Raw genomic sequence first — 21216 nt, forward strand, 5'->3', positions numbered from 1 at the left:
TTCTATAAATTAAATAAAATGAAGCCTATTTTAACTTTTGGCAGAGCTGCAGTGGAAAGTAAAAGAATCAAACAAGGTAAGATAATGCTTAGGTTTTTCTATTGTATTTAATTTACATTATTAAAATGTATTAAGATTGTTTAATTTTATTTATTTATGTATTTATTTATTATTTCCTTTTAGTTTATTTTTTGACAAATACTAGACCAGTGTTTCTAAAACTGTGGTACACATATCACTGGTTCAGCTCTTCAGTCTGTGGGTTTGCAGAATGGGCTTCTCTATAACTCTGTCACTTTTATTCTCAATCGGAAAACATGAAATAAACAACCTCTTAAAATTCAAATGAATGAAACGTTACCCAATTATTTTTAAACGTAGAATACTTCTGTTTGTGTGTTGTTTTAATGTTTATTGCTGTGGCCTTGGCGTGACTTGGTAAAAACCTCATAGAGATCAAATTAGATAGGAAGCAGTGACGCTAACAATGAAGTTACTGGGCGCCACAGAGCCAAATTTGAGTTTATTTTGTCTACTTTTGGTCCTCATTTTGATAATTTCTTGTTTAGAACTACAGTGGAAATTATTTAGTCCTCTTTTAGACCTGGTTTAGCCCTAGATTAGACCTGAAATAATTCTAACTTGGTGGTACTTTGTATTAAAAGCCACTGAACTAGACCAGATAAATCCACTGTGTATTTTGTTCTATGTTTGAACTGTATCATAAACAGTGCATACATACTTCTGGTAGTGTCATGTAGTGGTTTCATGTATTTTACACATACTGCGCAAGTAGCATGTTATTCATTTCCCAGCATGCCTCTTATCTAAACAGACTGGAGTCATATCTTCTCATCAAGCTCAGGTCTATTGCATAACCACATGACAAAACCACTTGAGTCCGTCTCCAGGAAACAAAGACGTTTGGAAATCCTCTTATACTGAGTTATCTATTTCAGAGGAATGTGGCCTTGTGACAGAAACAAGGGTGGGTAGTACTCAGTTACATCTGCTTGAGTAACTTTTTAAAGGAATTGCACTACTTCTTCGCAGCATACTTTTACTCCTACTTGAGTAATATAACAGTACTCTTGAGTAAAAGTATGGATTACTCTTCCCACTGTGCGTAAGTCTACAAATGACAGAAGGTTTATGTTAACAATATGAAAAATATGATATTGTTTTTCCTCATTTTTCGTGTCTGTCCTTGGAAAACATCAGATTTTGTCCATCGTTTGTTTTGTTTTTCTCTTAACTTCAAATTATAAATCAGATGTTCTCCACAGTTACTCTCGTTTTAGTAGTTTTCAGTCATTTCTTGGACCACTACTTCGTATTTCTACTTGAGTAATATTCTTTGAAGTAACATTAACTTCACTTACAGTACAAGTACAATTTTGTGGCTACTATACCCACCTCTCAACAAGAAGGGCATCTGGCATAAAAAAGTGCTGTTATTCCACGTATCAATCTATCAGACCCAATACCAAACTATAACAACAAAAAACACACGCGTAGTATTTTCAAAATCTTTTATTATACAATTGTTTTTTTTTTCTATTAGTACAAAGATGACTCCAGAGGAAACAGATTGGTCCAACGCTGAAGGTTCCAAAGTATAAAACACCATTAAAATCACAAATATGCTTAAATAATCATCGGAAATCAAAAACACTTGCAGGAATGGTTTGCATATTCCACTAGATTTGATCATCACTTTTACTAAACATTATTCATTCACAAAAGAATCCAGTCATTTTACACAAGGAATGTTCTCAACTTCACTTCAGTTACTTCTTATGGGTCTAAATCCAACCAAAACAATCCCGCTCCAGTCGGACAGCTTAAGCAAACAAGAAACTATTTCCGCTAATAATAAAACATGAAATGAATGAAAGAAAAGGCATTTTGTTCCCTTATTTTAACCAAGTATTAAAAGCCAATACTGAACAATGCCAGTTTAAACACTACACAAAAGTACATTCAAAAGAGAAGTATAAAATGATTGCTTAAAATACTACAAAAGAATACAGATATGTTTGTTTTCTCCATCCCCTCAGAAATCTCCCTTACTGAATAATTATTACTACAAGCTGAAGATTTGGCACATAAACATTCCGAGCTAAGCCGAAGATTGGCTACTGTGGTCCTTTTAAATACAAAAATCACAGAATACAGTTCATTTTGATATGTGTAACATCGTTCTCGCGCAATAGGGGTAAGACACGATTCATAAAAATACTACAATAGTACAATAGGCAACAGCAGAGCCCCACAAGTCCAGAAAAAACTGCTTGGTAAGTGGACTAGAGGCACTACACTTGTGCTTCTGCTAACACGTAACATATTTAGATCACCATGTTACCTTTGATTGTTTTGAAAATGCTATATTCACTGAAAACGTGTTATATACAAGTTTCAATTTTGTTTTTGATGCACTGAGTCACTCCCCCTTCAGATGCGATCACATTACAATCCGTGTGCATCTCGCTAATGAAACTGAAGCTGTTGTGTCCAGTTTTGTATCATGTGGAGAATTGTCCTGTGGAAGCATGGGTGTCTTTGTTGTGATGATGATGTTTACGCCAAATTTGTTTCTTTTCTTAAGGCGTTTGAGATGAATATTGTGATTGAAAAACGTGCAAATTATAACAAAACAATCCACGGGTATCATAGATTATAACTACACAGCAGACACAAGCGTGATAGGTCAGCTTTTACAATGTATCAGGAATGTGCCTGTAAATGTCTTAATTGAGTTTCGCACACAACATGAATGAACCATAGAATTTACCATGAAAGTGCTGAAATTTCACTAAATACCATAGTTTGGGAGTATTCACTAGACTCTTTTTGAGGTTGTGTTTAATAGTTTTAAATATAGACACTATTCTCAATGTCTAATTACAATATCATTCATTTTTCAATACATCTCCCACTTAAAAAGAATGACATTATCATCAAGAAACCACCAATTACAAACAGATTTCGCCAGACTTTTGGGGCTCTCCACACATCTGTTCTGCCACGCTCTAGATATAAAAATAAAACGCTCGCCATGAGGTTGTTTTGGCGTTCCTTCTCAACTCTCTCCCTCCCTTAAAAGGTCAGATATTACGCAAAATTAACTCTTTAAGCTTTAAGCCATGTTAGAATGTTGTTACCTCATTAAAAAAAACATATCTGGAGTTGTTTTTTGTTTTGTTTTGGGAACTCCTTTATTAGTCTGTCTACGGCAAAGCTCAAAATGCTCAGTTTAACCATGTGATGACATCGAGTGGTAGTCTTCAAGTTAACAGCTACTTTTGTTCAGTAGAGATTGGAAATTCCAGGATTAAAATGATGTGTGAATGAAACAAAACACAACTCCAGGTATGTTTTTGATGAAGAAACAGTGTAATAACATAGGTCATAAAATTGCATAGTATGGGCCCTTTAACTCTCTTTAACTTTAACTTCTCCTCTCTCAGTACTCAGTCTCAGCGTGGCTGTACTCCTCATGGTATCCCTGGTCCTGGTACTCGGCGCTGTAGTCCTGGTCTCCACCCGCTCCATTCTGCTCCCCGTTGGATGCCTGGGCTTTGGGGCAGTATTTTGCATCATAGATCTGGCGCCCCAAGCCAAAGTTCTGGCCGCTCTGGTTGGCCCCCTGGCTGTAGCCCATCTGCAGGGACATGGTGGTGTTGTCACAGTGCTCCGTGTTCAGTTTCTGGTCATAGATGGCGCGTCTCGTACCCGGAGCGGTCATGCCAGACTATGAGGAGGAGAAAAGGGGAGTTATAATGAGACGTTACTGATGAAAATGTGATGGAAGGGCTGTGTTGATTTTGTGAATGTTGTAAAAGTCTAATCAAAGGCTGCTAAAACGACGTTTAGTAAATAGACAACGGAATGACTTGGACCTTCGGGAGAATCCAGCCACTAATGTGTTTCTACCAGATTCAAGAATCATGCTATCTGTATATTGACACTAATACAGCCATCATTTGTGTGTAATATAACTCGATATCCTAATGGTAATGGCATCCTGCTCCGTCCACAGACATGCTTGTCCGGGAGAACTGGAGCACACAAACTGCCTTTAGTGGCTGAATTGTGGTGGGTCACGGGTGGCTGGAGGCTATCCCGGCTTATGGAGCCTGGACAATGCCTGTTTAATCACAGGGTTAGGGCCAAACAGAATACACTACATTCACTTACTGTTGGCTATTTACATTCACCTATTGACCTATACAGAAGAATGCTCGGGAAGTAGCGCAGGTAGCAAATACGGGTACTGGTTTGACTTTAAAAAGGAATTTGTGCTTGTATGACAACTATTGAAAACCCCATTCACACACAGACATGAAACACATAAAGCATCTAGTCCTGTACAGTCAAATATCACAGGGAAGTCACAAATACCTTCAACTACTTTAATAAAGTGCACATGAGAGGTTTTCATGTGTTTTTAATTATGACTTGGTTCGGTGGGATAGTAGCTGTGGTAAATATTTATCACAGTTTTACATCAGTTAAGTGGCAGTTTGTGGAAACTTAAAAAAAAATAAAAATACAGGAAGCAGTGGTGAAACAAAAAACAGAATCCCTCGACTCATCAACATGAAAAACTCAAAAAAATGCAGAGGCAATTTACACACGAGGAAGTCATTCTTCTGATAGTTTAAACCTTCAACTCACAAAACAAAAAAGGTGTTTATCTTGATCAGTCTAATCACAACTATTGTGTAATTTAGACAGGTTTTGGCCCTTGTTGACATTATGGTTACTACGTATCAGTTTTAAAATTTCCTCTCTTTGGGTCATATATACTGCACTGTCCATATCCAACCAAGGAAGTATTTGACTAGTATTGACTTGATTTGCATTTCTGTCCACACTACAGTTTATAGGCAAATGTGTGGTCACAGGTCACTTAACAATTCACCAGTTCACACTGATAAGTATGTAACCATGAATAAACAGTGTGTGGATACTGTGCAGTGTAATCAGTGATTTAGAAGTGCATATTATTCAGTAACTAAAGATATGAGTACTTGGTAAAGTAAAGTAACTGTTGCTATTATTAAACTACTAATAGTGAGAGTTTTTCCAAGACTTACTTTAGTCTGATAAAGAATAATGTGTGTAACATAGCTATAATTGGTTTGGCAAGATAGTATTACCATGTGATCATTTAATATTTTAATTGATGTGAATAAATGATGTTGGTTGAAAAATCCAGACATTGTTTTATATTTAACTAGTCCTGGAGCTAGATATTGAAGGCTCTTGATAGTAGCATGTGGTAAATATGTCAAAGTATGTCTTGATAGCCAAATATTACATGTACATTGCCAATACATTTTTTGCAAATGATTATTTAAAAAGTAATTTCATCATCATTGTGGTATCAGTATCAAGCCTTTCTCTTAGTATTGAATGATTTTGAAACTTTAGTACTGTGACAACAACACTACAACCTAAAGTAGGGATGGGACAATAAACAATGATATCGTTTATCATGATAAAAAATGGTCAATAATCGTTTGTGGGACATTTTTAACCCAAATGTGGAGAGCTGTGAGTGTCTAGCTCAGACATGGGCTAGACAAAGTAAGGGTAAACCTTGTTCAAAGTTTTTCTGCTGTGTTTATTAAACTGAAATTTAATAAATGAATTATTAATTTAATTAATGCATTTGGAAAAAGAAATTGTACAATGAGTCTTGCATATTCATGCTTTGCTACATGTTACAAATCTCTGATGTAATATATACATTTATATATCCTGGCCCGGCCCCTCGGGCCACAATGGGTTCCAAAATGTGAGTGTGTCAAAAAGTTTGCCCCCCCCCCGGTCTAGCTGTTACACGTGCAAGTATATATTTTACTCAATGAGACCCAGTTTGTTGCCACTCGAGATTATCACACATTTTCACAAAATTCACACTTTTATCTTATCACTTTTGCAGCCAAAGGACACGGCCGTGAGACGAGGACACGTCTTAGAGTTTGACCATGAACCAATCAGCATGCAGCACCACACAGCTGTTTTAAACTGTTTTGTAGACAACAAAGCCGTAATCTTCTGTGTCAAAGTAACATCCCCACGCAAATATCCAAACAAAACGTCTTTACAACATATATTCACACAAACTGTTTTTTTTTTTTAAGTTTAAAAATTACAAGTCAGCCCTTATTTGTATTCTTTTGCATGTCTTAGTATTGGTATTGGTTATAATGTTTTTGTTTCGGTGAAAGACTCTGAGCTGTTTAACTTTGTTCTTTTCTATAAACAAACTCTGAATTACTTTAGCCTAGAATAACAACATTCCAACTACAATTACTACAAGTTCAATAGATCTTTAGAAATGGATGTTGCGTGTAGGCATCTGCTTTCTTTCCATTGTACAAACATTTAATTGCAAAAGTATTCCCGGATAAAGTCTACCTTCCACAGGACTAAACATGTCCACGATTTTATAGCCCCAGACAATAGCAGCTTGCGAAGTCCCGGGGGAAGATTCCAGAGTAAAGCTTTATAACCCTCTCAGACAGGGGTGTGGTGCCGTGTTAATGGCATGTTTGTGGGCGTGTTATGGGTGCTGCGTGTGTTCGGGGTGGGTGCTCACCTGGCTGGCCCCCTTGTTGGTGCCCATCTGCAGGCTGATGGTGGTATTGTCCATGGGCGTCTGGACAGGTGCTTTAGGGTCGTACAGGTGCCGCCGGGTGCCGTATGCGCTCATTCCTGCCTGGCTGGCACACTTGTTGGTGCCCATCTGAAAAAGACACACATCACAGGTGAATAAAAATTTAAATATACATATATGAACACATTATATAACTCTTGTTGTCTCAATGAAGAATGTGTCACAGAATGTCTTGCATTTAACTTTTACAACCACTAATGTATCTATATTTTGGTACTTTATTCCCATTTACGTTTTCCATACTTGTGACAATTGTAAAATCCCACTTTACACTATGTATATTTTCTGTGGTATACAGTCATAGTGAGGTGTTTTATTGTTCTTCTAACCTTATAACATCTGCACTATAATAACCTCATAATTGTATGCTGTCTGTATGCCGTCAGTGCTCACTCCTTACAGAGAGGAGCCATAGAGACACCACACTGAGATGACAAGTCACACAAACACAAACATCCACAGCGTGTTTGGGATGTGACATCACAGCAGGTTTCGACATGAGCCGTTTCACCACAACCTGCTCCTCGTGACTGTGCACACCTTTCACCTATTCACTTGTTTGTGCTTTAGTTTGTGTTATGATTTCATGTCCAATACATGTAGTGAATGAAACTACATCGTTTAAAACTGTGTTTCTCACACTGTGTACCACTCATGGTGCGTGAGGTCCTCTGCAGTTTGAGTATTTGTTTGGAAAAAAAATGTTAACCAAAAAAGCACAAAAATAAAGGAAGTAGCAGTTAGTTGTAAAATGGAAAAAGATTCCATCTAAAATACAGAGATAATTTGAGAACAAAGAAGGCATTTTTCTGTCAGTTTAAACGTTTATTCAACACAATTATGGTGTTGTCATTTATTTTTAGTCTAGTCGTAATTATTGTGTAATTTAGACACATTTTGGCCATTGTTATCATTATGATGCTAGGTAAGAGTTATGACTTATGTAGAGGCCATTCCATATCTGTCACATATGTCTAAAGATATACTGTCAAATGAGAGTGTGAAACAAGTCTGTAATATTATTGCACAATAAGAAGGCCAGGACAATTTTGGAAAATATTTACTTGCTGTTATTCTGTAGAATTGCTATCAGATTAGTGATTTATATTTTCATAGTAGACAGACTGATAAGTGTCATAGGTTGTTGTGACATTTGCAAAGCCCATGTCATCTCAAGACCAACTCAATGTCTCAGCTTAGATAATATACATATCTGTCAGTTATCAGTGTTTTTAGTTCTTTGTGGATTTACAGTGGGACTAAACACCTAAACTCCACCCACAGCCACATTTGAAATACAGCTGCTAAACTGGGCAGTACATGGAGGGCTAAAGGGGAGAGTGAGGAAAAGGAGGGGTGAGGTCTGGAGGTATAAGAAACAGTGTGATTGGACGACACACTTCAAACTGGATTGGCCTATCCACACTTCAAACTTCGCCCCTGCAGCCAGGTATTTGTAATCAGAACCACTTGGCTAGATTTAGAGCAGTCTTTTGTGATGTCACCGACTAGTTGAAATTATAGAGGCCACTAAAAGGCAGTACACAGATAGATTTAGGTATTTGCTAAAAATGACTAGGAGCAGCAGATGATGCCATTAAAACACCATATACTCAGTTTAGTAGTAAAAAAGGTCATTTGGTGTTTAGTTCCACTTATCTGAACTTTTCCCTGTACATTTTGTACGTTAGTAGCATGAAAATGTTCTGTACCTGAAGTCCAATGACACACTGTCCTGCCTTCATCTTCTCCTCATCGAACATCCTCTCCTGTTTGTCTGCGTACTTCACTCCAATCTCCACATGAGAGTGGCCCTTGGTCTTGGCCTAAGCAGGAGAAGACACATTAGTTACATACAATGGTGAAAGAAGTACTCAGTATTGTTACTGAAGTAAAAGTACAGATATTGGAGCAAAAAATACTCAAGTAGATTTTTTCATATGATACATTTACTTAAGTAAATGTATTAAAGTATCTGTTTATCCATATGAAATCCATAATAAAGCTTCAAATGTAATTATTTTGATAAAGATGTGTGGAGAACTTTGTTCAGCATTGAATCAAATTGAAAAGCAGCTAGTTTTTTCATGCTGTTTTTATTTGTTTGTTTGCTCAAATTATGAACTTCATAAAAATAAACCCTCTCAAACAATAAAGAAAAATACTTTTCAGTCCAGTTCAAAAATGTAGTGGTGTACAAAGTAATAATCTTCTCTAAAATGTAGTGAAGCAAAAGTAAAAAATATCCACATTAAAATCTACTTAAGTACAGATACCTAAAAAGTTTACTCCACTACAGTACTTCACCTTTACTTTGTTATGTTCCACCACTGGTTATATACAATATCAGAGGTTCAGTATCTTAAAGGTTCTGTACCCAATTCTCTTCCATGTAATTAAGCAACAATTGTTTCTCCTCAGTACAGATATATTGTTTAAGCTCTTGAGGTCAAAATAAATCTGCTGTGTACTGCCTGCATCTAATTAGAAAGTATTTTATTGTCTAAGTATCAGGAAGTGCACTTAGCATGCTTGTTACTTTAACTTTACCGTAACGGGAAAACTCCATTCCGGAAAGTTGTGAAAAGAGCTTATAAAGTCATCGTAGTCTATAATTAGGATGCTCGGAATTCACAAGGTAAGCGAGGAATAACTGTGGGCCACCGCAAAGCGTTTAAAATATCTAGTTGTTTTTCCAAGTTGTTTTTTAAGACAGTAAAAATTATGTAGAGCTCCTTTAATATTTGTCATGGATGTAAATATTGTGCACAGGTACCATGCTGGCGAGGGCGAGGAGGGTGGTCTGCACTTGGGTCAGGTTGGTGTTGTCGAACAGGTCGCTGGCCTCAAACGTGTCGTGGGTCTTCAGGCCATACGCTTTGATGGCCGCCAGGAAGTTGTTGACGTTCTCCAACTGAAAACAATAACAAGAGTAAAGTTAGGTTTGTACAAGAGGGAAAGTGGATTTGGTATGAGAATGAAAAACTGCCCTTCAACAGAAAAAGAGAATACCCCCAACTGAAACCTGGAACAAACTGATTATGCCAATGTTTTTTTTTTTTCATAGATTTTTTGTTTTATGGCTTCCAAACAAACTTTCCAGAGCATAAACTATAAGCCTTGCAAGCAAGATGAATTAATGTGATTTTTGGGAGTTCACAAACTCTTGAGACTTATTCTACTCCAGCTGAAACCCTCAAATGTGATTGTGACCACTGTGGTTTAGACGGACGCCAGCACCGAACAGGTAAAGATTTCTGTGCTTTTCTCTCCACTGGATTTAACTAAAGTTTGAGAATTCGATTTTTCGGGTTGTTTTGCTAGTGTGGTGCTCCTACCAATTAACGTGAAGTATTTGTTTGAATGCTCTGATCATTGGTTCTGATCTCTTTCAGTGGGAGCCATCCTAGACTTATGAAAGAACACAGTTCAGAATGCTGCACATTTCAATGTGGCAAGAACCGGGTTAACAGTTACTATCTAGACTTAGAATCTTTACATTACGATTCATCTTTACATTACGATTCATCTTTATTACGATTGGTCAGTTCCTCCTGTCATTCAGTGGCCGGGGGAAAATGTTGAGCATAGAGCAGCATTAAAGAGAATCACTGACTCACCATCTGACCACATCACATGAATGAGATCACGACTCATTTTTTTATCACCACATCACCAGGACTACTTCAGAGGCTGCAAGGTCTACCACTGCCTTTATGATCTTTACGTTTGTAGCTTTGAACCATTAAAAGCACTAGAATGTCTTGCACAAAAATGACATCATTGCATCAGACCTGTTTTAAAAAGGCCCTTTTGTTGAAGAACTGCCTCAATGAAATCTTCACAAAGCAACATGATTGAGTCACGCTTAAGAGCTCCAACACACAGGAAGCAGTGAGTGAGAGGAGGAGGACCCGAGTACACTGTCACCACGTCTTTGTTGTGCTGTCACATTTCAAACTTGATTTTGATAGTAAGAAAGACTTGATACTCAATACTGATTCTGACACCACAATGATAATAAAAAACTCTTTAGACAATAGAATGCAATTTTCAACATTAAATCATAGTTCCTTCTTTTATATTCCCACATGGCCATATATCTGTGTAATCCCTCCATCGCCCAGGTAGGTTCATAGTGGTCCATGGGTGTATACTAGTCTATGTGTCTTATTTGTTCTGATACAGCTCAAGATCATTCTAAAACTATTCAGGAAAGAGTCATTTCTTTCCTGTGACCTTTTAGTATCAATACCTGCTCAAATGAATATCTAGTGTCAAGACTAGTTTTAGTATTGATTAGTATCTGATTTTTGATACTTTTGACAACTCCACTTCTATGACCACACCTCATATTAAGGAGGAGGAGTGCTTAACAGGCGCACAGCCAGATCCTGCGTGCTCAGGCAGATATCTGCACTATTATGATATAACAGACTGTATTGTGAAACGTAAGATCAACAACTTTCCAATGTCTCATCAAATTCAGGAGTTAGGATCTTTGAATGTACATCCTGTAGTGTAAAAAGCTGAGGCAAAAAGATAGACGGTATACAGTTGTGGTCACAAGTTTACATACCCTGGCAGAATTTGTGATTTTTTTTGCCAATTCCCAGAGAATATGACCGATAACACAAAAACTTTTCTTTTGCTCATGGTTAGTGGTTGGGTGAAGCCATTTATTGTCAAAGTACTGTGTTTCTGTTGTCATTATGATTTTAAAAAAGCAAACTACCCAAACTGTACCAGAACACAGTTTCTTTTTCAAAATTAGTATTCTGAATATATATTTTTGGTACATGTATTCAGTTAATCCCAACACTGGTGACCCGTTTTATGAAATCAAACTTTCTGAATGATGCAATAAACTTGATGTGACATAAACAGTCACAGAAAAGAAACATTTTACTTGAACTGTACTTTTGAAGCATAGATTGAATTGAACAGGCTCAATTTTGCTTCTAAAATGATCATATTCTGCCTCTGCCCTCACCTGAAGCCAGTTGATCCCTGATGTGTTGATCTTCTTCACAGAGTTTGGCTGGAGTTCATTGATGAGTCTGTGAGAGAAGAGAAAGTAAACCATTGTAATCTGCTGCACCCAACTTCCTCTAAAACACAGCGCCAAATATGAGCTTATTCACTATATTTACACACCAGGAAAACCAGATAACTGGCCTAGTCCAATTTAGTCAGAATTTTCCAAAATGCATATAAAACCCATTAACTACAATTGACGTGTTGTGGTTCAAGGAGGTTAGGAGAGGCATTCAACTGCACAAGGTAAGAAACAGACAGGCAAATATTAGACGCGTGTTTAGATGTGTCCTCATTTTAAATCAGCAGCAATGAAAAACCACGGCCTCTACATCCACAGACTGGTACATGTGGTTTTATTGTATTTGTTAAAGTGAAAGTGAAAACTACCGAAGCTTCAATGTGTTTATTTGGGTAGCGTAGCACAAAATAACTTGAGTAACAGAGAAGCTATCGCATCTGAAAATAAAAGGCTTAGTATAAATAAGGTGTCGCTTATCTATTTCTACCAAAGGTGTGTTTATATATATATGATCATTTTTGGTTGTTAGCTTTTTATTAGGTTTTTATTAATAATTATAGCTGCAAAGTTTTAGGAATTGTCAGGAAGCAGACTAAAAAGCTGCTGCTGATTTTATTGAAATAAGGCCGTATACATAAAAGCGTATTATGTTAAAAAGAGCCAAGGTTTCTCAGAAGAACTCCTTTCGGGTCATGTTGGCTGTTTTGCAAGACTGGTTTTCCCACACAGAGAGCAGGGGGTGACAACAGACGCTTCAAACACCTTGAAAATACTTACAGCGAACTTCAATGAGGTAAAAATGTTACTTAGTTCTGTTTTAACGTTTTGTAGCCCCCATTTGCAGTTATTCGATTCTTTGACCTGCTGTAGACTGGGACAAGAGTGACCTGACAGGTTTGGGGGCAAAGATGATCTGACTTTGGCTGTTTAAAGCACTCTGAGTTCTCTGTGAATGTAAACATAGTGATTGTTGCGTCTTACTTGCAAAGGATCACTCCACTCTTCAGGCCTTTCTGGAAGTCTGGACCAATGGGGCACCCAGTTACCCCCTCTATCCAGTTCCTCAGCTCCTCCTCTGCCTGGGGGTCATACTTCTGTGCAATCTGTCCCGGAAAGAGGTCAGAGATTAGAGGTCACATGGGAAGTAACACTAATGCAGAACAGACTGTTTTTATGTGCCGTTTGTCGGATAAATTGGCTCTCTAAAAGCAAATAGAGAGTTGTTAAGTGGAGGAGAAATACAATAGGACAATACAGTCTGAGGTGAGAATTAGATTCGAGAGACAATCAAGTCAGACCAGACCAGAGAATCAAGACTACTTTACTTTACCACTTATAAACAATGGTGCAATTATGTAAGGTCTCGCCTAGGAACAAACGAGTCACCGATTCTAAGCCGGGCTGAGAAGAACATACGTTGCATCCCTCGTTGCACATTCCAGCCACAGTGATGGGACCAGTCATGACAGGAATGGCATCCGACTTAAAAAGCTGATAGATTACAATGCAACTGGCTACATGAAAACAACAAGTCATGAGTAAATTCAACATACATCAATAAGAACGGCAAAACACAAAAAGCTTCCTTTGAAAAATGACTTCAGTTCTGATTGATTTTTACGATTCTGAAAATGCAATCCATCAAAAAAGTGTAAATGTGTTGAATGAGGTTTGAGTATGTGGAAGCTTTGTAAAAGTACACACAAAAGTGCATATGTTTGAGATTTCTTACACCCTAATAGACTTTCTCAATATTCAGATTTTGCATATCATCACAAATAAGGGTTGTCAAAAGTATCGAAAAATCTGATATTAAATCGATAAAACTAGTATGAAAACTATTTAAGTAAGTAACAATACTAAAAAAAAAAAAAAAAAAAAAAATCAACTGGATAAAATCTGACCTTTCTGAACAGTTTAATCTTGACCTTTTACTTTGACTAGTACAAGACCACATGGTATAATAAACAAACACTATTATTTTGTGCTAAAAATTACAACACTGTCTAAAAAAATAACTTTTAAAATGATCATTCACGTATCAAAATCATTAATGGGTATTGAGTCTATCACTTAGCGGGAGCTGTTAAAGGCGCTGTACCTGATTTTTACCATCTTAAAAACCCAAAAAACTGAACTACTTCGTGTAAAACTATTTGCAGCCGTCTAAAGTTATTCCTCACGGTGCAAACAGTTCTAACATCCTAATTATTCACCATGATGAGTTTATACGCGCTTTCCACAACTTTTAAAAGGCTAGAGCTGAGTTTTATTGTCAAATCACGGCAAAGCTAACAACAACTAGCATGCCAACAGTACACCATCCTTACTTCCTGGTTCGCCGATGACAAAAACACTTTGATTACATGCAGACAACACACACAAGTCTCATTTTAGCCCTAAGAACTGCTTTTAAACTGTATCCGTACTGAGGCAGGACAAATTTTACTTTATTACTTGAAAAAAATCTGATACAGCCCATTTCACATTGGACTAAAATCTTTATCTACAAAGTAATAATAATTAAAAAATGACATAATCTCCCTTGACATGTTTTATTTGACCTTTATCACTCACTCTGCATTTTTTATCACCAGTTTAATAGTGTGCTACGACTGCTAGCGTTTTATCACATTTCCTGGGTCACCTATGAATGCTCCTCGGCTCCGAAACTCCGCCAACTCCACAGAGCGCTACTTTGTCTCCTGCTCAATAAAGCTACGTGTGAATTAGCCTATACGCGCGCACAGACTCAAGGATAGCCTGTTAGCTACGTACGCTAATTAAAATGTTAGGCAGGGGAGTGGAACCACAATAATTGATGTTATTGTCAAGCTGGCAAGGTGTTGTGTAGATTTAGAGTTTGGTTCGTGTGTGACATAAGTGTGAGGGTCTGGGCGCTGATGAATAGCTCTTTTAGCGTGATAAGTACAGAGTTGTTGGGTAATGGTATACAGGGAGGGACCAGGAGCAGTAATAATAGAAGCATGCTAACTCACACGCTTGCAAATTGAAACCTTGCGTTCTTTCTCTGTACAGTAATATGACATATGAGTTGGGGAATAGGCTCCAGTTTTATGGCAAATGAATGAAAGAAAATGTGTGCAATTCTGTATAAAACCTGCTAATCCTGTGCTAGTGCTGTCGAGATACTAAAGTTTTTAACTCCATTTCGATATTAAGGAATAGACCCGGTACTCAATACTGATTCAGACGCCACACTGACAATAAAAAAAAACCTCTTTTACACAGTAGAATGTGATTTTCAACATTAAATGGTTCATAAAGGTTCATTTCTGTCCTGTGAATGTGACACTTTTAGTATCGATACCTGCTCAAATGAGTATCTAGTTCCAATGCTAGTTTTAGTGTCAATTAGTATCGGATTTTTGATACGGTTGAATGTTTTTATTATCGTGGTACAGTAGGCCCTCACTATAACGCGGTTCACCTTTCACAGCCTCGCAGTTCCGTGGATTTTTTCAGTCCAATTTTGCTGGCTTTTTTTTACAGTGTATGAACGTGCATTGTGTTCTGCGTCCTGATTGGCTGATGGACTGTAGACCATTGTCCATCAGTCCGTGCTGTGTCTCCTGTACAGTACAGAATGTGTTCAGACAAATTTACATAAATGTTGGATCGCAGTGTGACTCTGAAGTGCTGTATGTTTGCAAGTTTTCTCCCCGACAAAACCCACAATATCGATGAAACGTTCTGCACCGACAATTTTCAGAAACGCTTTGGACTCAAAAGTGTTTCTCTGCACGGAGAGGCGCCTCTGTGGATACCGCTGGACCAGAGAACAACGTGAACAACACATTTAAAGCGATTATCGAGTTAGGGGGATATAATATACGAAGGTTTGAACTTTGAGAGTGTTTAAACAAGAGAGAAATGTGAGAAAATGTTAATGCCTGTGTGAGAAAAGTGTGTAAAGTGTGTGGTGAGGGGTTTTACAGCTGCAAAACATATAGAATAATTGTAAAAAATAAAGCTGACTACTTCACGGATTTCGCTTATTGCGGGTTATTTTTAGAAAGTAACCCCAGCGATAAACAAGGGACCACTGTATTGGAATTGGTACTGCGCACTGAGTCTATTCCTTAGCTTTGAAGTTGTAGTATCGTGACAACAAATACTTTCTCACTTCTGTACTAAAAAATATAAGCAGCAATATGCTGTCTAAAACTGCACCGTGGTTTCCTTGAACACGCTAACTGTAACTTCAAAACCCGACCAAAACCCAAAATGACCACGTACTAACCTCTCTAAAGTACATGATAAGGAGTCGACTTCATGCAAGCTCCTCACCGCAGCTAACAATCCCTTCTGTCCCCGGGGCCATGGAAAGCCGACCGCTGAGCAAGCCTATTATAAACAACACTGGAATCGAACCCGCAACTGCTGTCTTGTAATTACGCCATCCTCCCCCTTGTATTAAAAACATCTCAACGTGCTCTAATTGGAATCCGGCACACGTTATTATAAAAGACGACGGGAATGTGCGGAATTTCCCCCTCGGAGTGCAGCAGGAAAAGAGCTTGTAAATAATAGCAGCTACTTGGACAATGTGATCCCGGCTGGAGGTTTTCCGTTGTTAAGACTGTAAAATGAATGAACTTGCAGACCAGACGGCGTTTATTGAGCACAAATGATTCCCAGATTTGGAAAAAGTAAAAATTTGGGGTTAAGGGTGGACTATGCAGAGGTGGTAGAGTAGCCAAGTAAGAGTAATGCTGCTTCAAAATAATACAACTCAAGTAGAAATGACTCAAATAAGGGTATAAACGCATTTAGGAAAATTCAAAGTTATAATATTTAGTTTTAAATTGTCAATCACTTCGCCAGTCATTCCGAAACTCATGGGCACAACGGTCCGCCAGGTATTTAACTTCATGGAGAGATCATTGCTTTGCTGGAATGTTCCACAGTATGGCATTAAACTTGTCTCCATCGAGATTAGCAGGCGACGCAACCAGGTTATATCTGTGGAGAGGTGGCCCTGTTCACAGTGAGAATGCATGTTTTTCAAGGTATTTTCCAACAACAAAAACTGCTGTAGTTGAATACATGCGAGATGAAATTTAATGCCATACTGTGGAATATTCTAGGGAAAGCAATGACATCTCCATGACTACAAGTAGCAAATGAAGGTGAGTTCATCTTTCTTCCAATAAACTAGACTTTTCCATCACACACTGATTTGACATATTATTACATCAGATGCCCTTCCTTTGTGAGTGGAGTGGGATGTGTAGATGATAAACTCTTGTCTTAATATAATGTATTTTTTAATCACTAACTAAATAAATATTTGACTTCTTTTAAACAGTTAGATATTAAAAATACAGTGTTTTTATTAGAATGAGGAACTGATGGCCTTTTAGAGGTTTGTTATTTCCTGTTTAGAGTCATTTGACAAAGCACCCTGAAAAAAACATTACATAAATAAAAGCTCAAACATTATCAGACTTTCTGTTCCAAGTAATAATAGCAAATTGTCAATCAATGTATCAATGTACGTGTCTAACCAGGATATCAGTTGAACAGATATCTGGAAGCTGATCCATCTGTGCCGATATCTGATGCATCCCTATTACAACTTATGACTGAAATTTATCCACTATATAAAGTTTGAACTACTTATTTTACTTTTTATTGTCTTAAAATTTGTATTATCATCGGTATTGAGTATCGAGTCTATTCCTTAGTATCAAAATCACTAGTATAGGCTAAATCTCCACTATATAAAAGTTTGAAAGTGTATTTCGGTCTGAATGCTAAAATGCCTTTGTTTTCTGAGGAAAGGTGACGTCAGCTCAGGAAATGCCACGGCTCATCCCCCCCAGCCCACCCCAATGTGAACCCAGCACCCCTGCCTGCCCCCTCTGCTCTGGGCGGGGACGGCATCCTCTGCCTGCCTTACATGGACACCGCACAAGAATGTACCAAATCTCAAGAATAGAAAAAGGTGTGAAGCTAGTGTGACGCAGCATGAGCCGGGTAAAAATAGAGCGTGATCCAAGTAAAAGTAATGAAGTACTGTACTTGAGTACAAATATTAAACATTTTAAAGTGGATGCTTTTTTACTATTACTTCATTACATTTGAGGGTAGTATCTGTACTTTCTATATCCAGGTTTTATTTATTTTTTGTTTGAGACCATCTGAAAAGCCTGAGGAGGTTATTTACATTTTTTTTTTTTACAAATTTTACAAATAAAAACAGCTACAAAAAATATGAATTCAATTATTTCTGTTGACCAAAATTCAGCACAAATCTATATCAAAATCACAACATTTGAAGCTTCATTAGATCTCAAACTCTACGTGAAATACTTTTATATTTTTATTCCTTAAGTACATTTTTAAACAGGTGCTTACTTAAGCTGTTTTTCTCTTGAGATACTTTTACTTTTTTGATCCAATATCTGTGCTTTAGTTACAAAACTGAGTACTTCTAACACTACAGACCAAGTAGACATGTTGTGTTAAGTATTACATATTTAGTTGATTCTACAGTAGCCCAGACAGGACAAATTGAGCAGCATTGGCAGTTTCAGTATGAGATAATATGTTTTATTTAGAATGTTTACCTTAAAAACTGTGAAAATGATGTTATATTTTCTGACCACAGTGTTCCCCATTCTGTGGCACCATCACAACAAATGTAGATAGGGAAGATGTCTGTATCTGTCTATCTTTGTCTATTTAACCATTTTTAATTGTTAATAATGAAAATCTGTGTAATCCCTCAGTCGTCCAGGTAGGTTCCATAGTGGTCCATGGGTGTGTACAAGTCTATGTGTCTTATACTTGTTTTGATACAGCTCAAGATCATTCTAAAGCTTTTCAGGAAAGTTTCATCTCTGTCCTGTGAATGTGACTCAATACCTGTTCAAATGATCATCTAGTTACAACAACCCTATTTTGAATATCCAGTTATTACATAATGACAATCATAGACATTGCCTAAGATGTTTTGTGCTGCTCCGTTACACACTGGAATCTGTGTCTAGTAATGAATGACAAGTGCTACTATAGCTACACACCAAATACACCAGACCTCAGCTGCTACTTAAAGCTGCAGTGCACTGTGTAACTTCTCAAGTGGAGGGTACACCACCAGCTTATATAGGTTTAATGCCATTCTGTGGAACATTTCAGGGAAAGAAATCACATCTCTACTGGTGGTTTTCAGAATGTAATGACGTCACACTCCCAGATGGGGGCAAGAGACAGGTTTACCTATTGATCACATTGTACATTGTCATGAAATGTATCCAAAAGGTAAATGTACAGATGTTGAACCTGATTTATTTTACTAGAACTAAATATTCACTGTATTAAAACAAAAATCTGCTTTTGAACAATATTCATTTTTCGCTGCCCCTCATCTGTATTAAATATTATTGTCCTATTGAAAGTTGTGATGTAATCTGAAACTCCACTATTGAGACAAGCAGGTGACCGACCCTTTCACAGAAAAGTTGCATAGTGCACCTTTAAAGCTATTTCCCTGTATGATTCTTACACTAATCATGACCCATTCATAAATGCACCACCTAGGTTAAAGACTGATATTAAAATTGGTGGCTATGTTATGTTTTTGTTTATTGACACAGTTCCAAAACAGCCTTTTCTGCACATTAACCTTTTTTTCTACATCTATTTAATACTATGCATACTAAAGACATTTATGTAAGAATTGGCTTGAATCTCTGCTGAGTGCCCTAAAACACTTTTATAAATGAACAGAGAGATAAGACAGCAGTGCTCGTATTCACTAGTCATAATGCACATCTCAGCCTCATCCCAGTGGCGCACATTCCAAGTGGTTAAAGGTCTTGGAGGTGCCCAGCCTAAATAAATAGTGCCATTTCTCTTCGCGGCAGAACACTAACGAAATAAGGTCATCATGGAGGTTATTTGTCAACGTGGTTTACCTTTCAACAAAATGGGGAGGAGTTTCAAACAAGGAGACAGAGATATGTGACCAAAAACTACCACAAAGCAACATGCAAATGGGCAGAACAGTGCGTTAGGTTTGCGCTTTAATGAGTAATGTAAAAACTGCTTTAATGCAAAGTGTGCTCAAAAATTGCAGTTAGGAAAACTCTTGTACGTTTTGGAGATTTGCACAACGGCATTTAGTCAAACGGACAACGCCCATGGTTTGTTTAAAATGTTCTGCTCCGTGAGAAAGTCAATATCCTCCCTGCGTAACGCCTAAATTACGCACAAATTAAACTCGAAAGCCAACGGTACCCTGACGAAGTTTACAGTGAGTTTGCGAAAAATCAAGATGGAGATCAGGTGGCAAATCGCAGCAACAACTCCCCCAAAAAGTTTTTATTTTAAGAATACAAAACCTCACCTTATTCTTGACTTCAGCAGATAAGCCGTACGCGGGTCCCTTGTTGAATCCGGACATTGTGGCTCTGATTTTTACGCAGATTTTACGCACGGAAATAAAAGACGTAAAATTGTTCTTGCGGGTGTGCCAAACTTTTCTGTCTGGCTCTCTCTCAATGAAACCTCGGGTAGATGGCTTCCTTTCTCTTTTACAGCCGCCAATTAGAGCGCTCCCACGGTGTCGTCCAAAGAACCGCGGAGTCAAGAGAGTTCAACGCCAAGACGCAGTGTGTGAACGAGGAACCGGAGAGACTGCGGGTATAAGGCCACGTCATGAATATTCAACAGAGGAGGACGTTAATATGCGGAGCGTGGCTGCGCACTTCCTAGTTACCGCCTGCAGTTGGTTATGTAACAGAGAAAGGGACAGAAAATTGGTTTGATTAAAGCATGTTGTGACAAGTTAGTAAAGACTTTATGCGCTTTTCATTATGTTTGATTTTTAGTAAAGTTGCACTTGGTGGTTTTAGTGAGAAAAAACTGAAAACAGCTCTTGTGTGTGTGCAAATTTTCGTGCTCTAATTAGACATAGGCCTAAATTAATGACAACAAACAGTGCAACAAAATGAAGCTGTTTGTAGGCTTCATTATATGTCGGTTTTACACAATAATATAATTCCATTCAGTGTAAAAGTATACAGTAGTTTCTGCATGCAGTACTCTGACTGGACCATGTATCAGAATATGTTACAAAATACGTGTTAATTTGGGTATTCAGTATTCTGTGACTAAATGCATTTTCACTGACTAACCATAGGACCAATCCAGGACTAATTATCACACCAGTCTCATTTAAAACAACAAAAACAGGTAAAAGCAAATGAGGAAAAACTATCCGTGTGAAAACTAGGACTAGGCTGGTTCAAAACAAGGGTTCATCCTTGCATTAATCCATAATAACTTTCACCTGTTGTGTCCTCAGGCAAAACACTTCTCTCATGTTCAATGTGCAAGTGCGACTCGTAAGGACAGGTGGATATGGGCCTGTTCCACACAGGTGGAGGAAGTTTTTTTGCATTTATCTGGATCTTATTTGGTCCAATATAAATTT

At 37.7% G+C, this 21216-nt stretch overlaps 1 protein-coding gene across 1 annotated transcript; it reads right to left on the reverse strand.

The window, feature by feature from the left end:
- Nucleotides 1–1517: 1517 nt before the first annotated feature.
- Nucleotides 1518–20416, reverse strand: cnn2 (calponin 2). Its single transcript, XM_033982675.2, has 7 exons — nucleotides 20128–20416; nucleotides 12732–12853; nucleotides 11685–11751; nucleotides 9468–9605; nucleotides 8404–8517; nucleotides 6614–6760; nucleotides 1518–3754 (listed from the first exon to the last, which is right to left on the reverse strand). The coding sequence occupies exons 1-7, from the start codon at nucleotides 20182–20184 to the stop codon at nucleotides 3467–3469; spliced, it is 933 nt and encodes a 310-aa protein (XP_033838566.1). The 5' UTR covers nucleotides 20185–20416; the 3' UTR covers nucleotides 1518–3466.
- Nucleotides 20417–21216: the final 800 nt, after the last annotated feature.

This window comes from Periophthalmus magnuspinnatus, chromosome 17 (genome assembly GCF_009829125.3).
Source record: "Periophthalmus magnuspinnatus isolate fPerMag1 chromosome 17, fPerMag1.2.pri, whole genome shotgun sequence".
Classification (NCBI taxonomy): Eukaryota; Metazoa; Chordata; class Actinopteri; order Gobiiformes; family Gobiidae; genus Periophthalmus; species Periophthalmus magnuspinnatus.

Bases quoted from the DNA above. Each gene is read 5' to 3' on its own strand.
- cnn2 (XM_033982675.2), bottom strand. From the start codon at position 20,184: ATGTCCGGATTCAACAAGGGACCCGCGTACGGCTTATCTGCTGAAGTC. The intron at 11,752-12,731 runs GTAAGACGCAAC...CTTCTCTCACAG, and splicing joins AGTGGAGTGATCCTTTGCAA to ACTCATCAATGAACTCCAGC. The intron at 3,755-6,613 runs GTGAGCACCCAC...TCCTCCTCATAG, and splicing joins CCAACAAGGGGGCCAGCCAG to TCTGGCATGACCGCTCCGGG.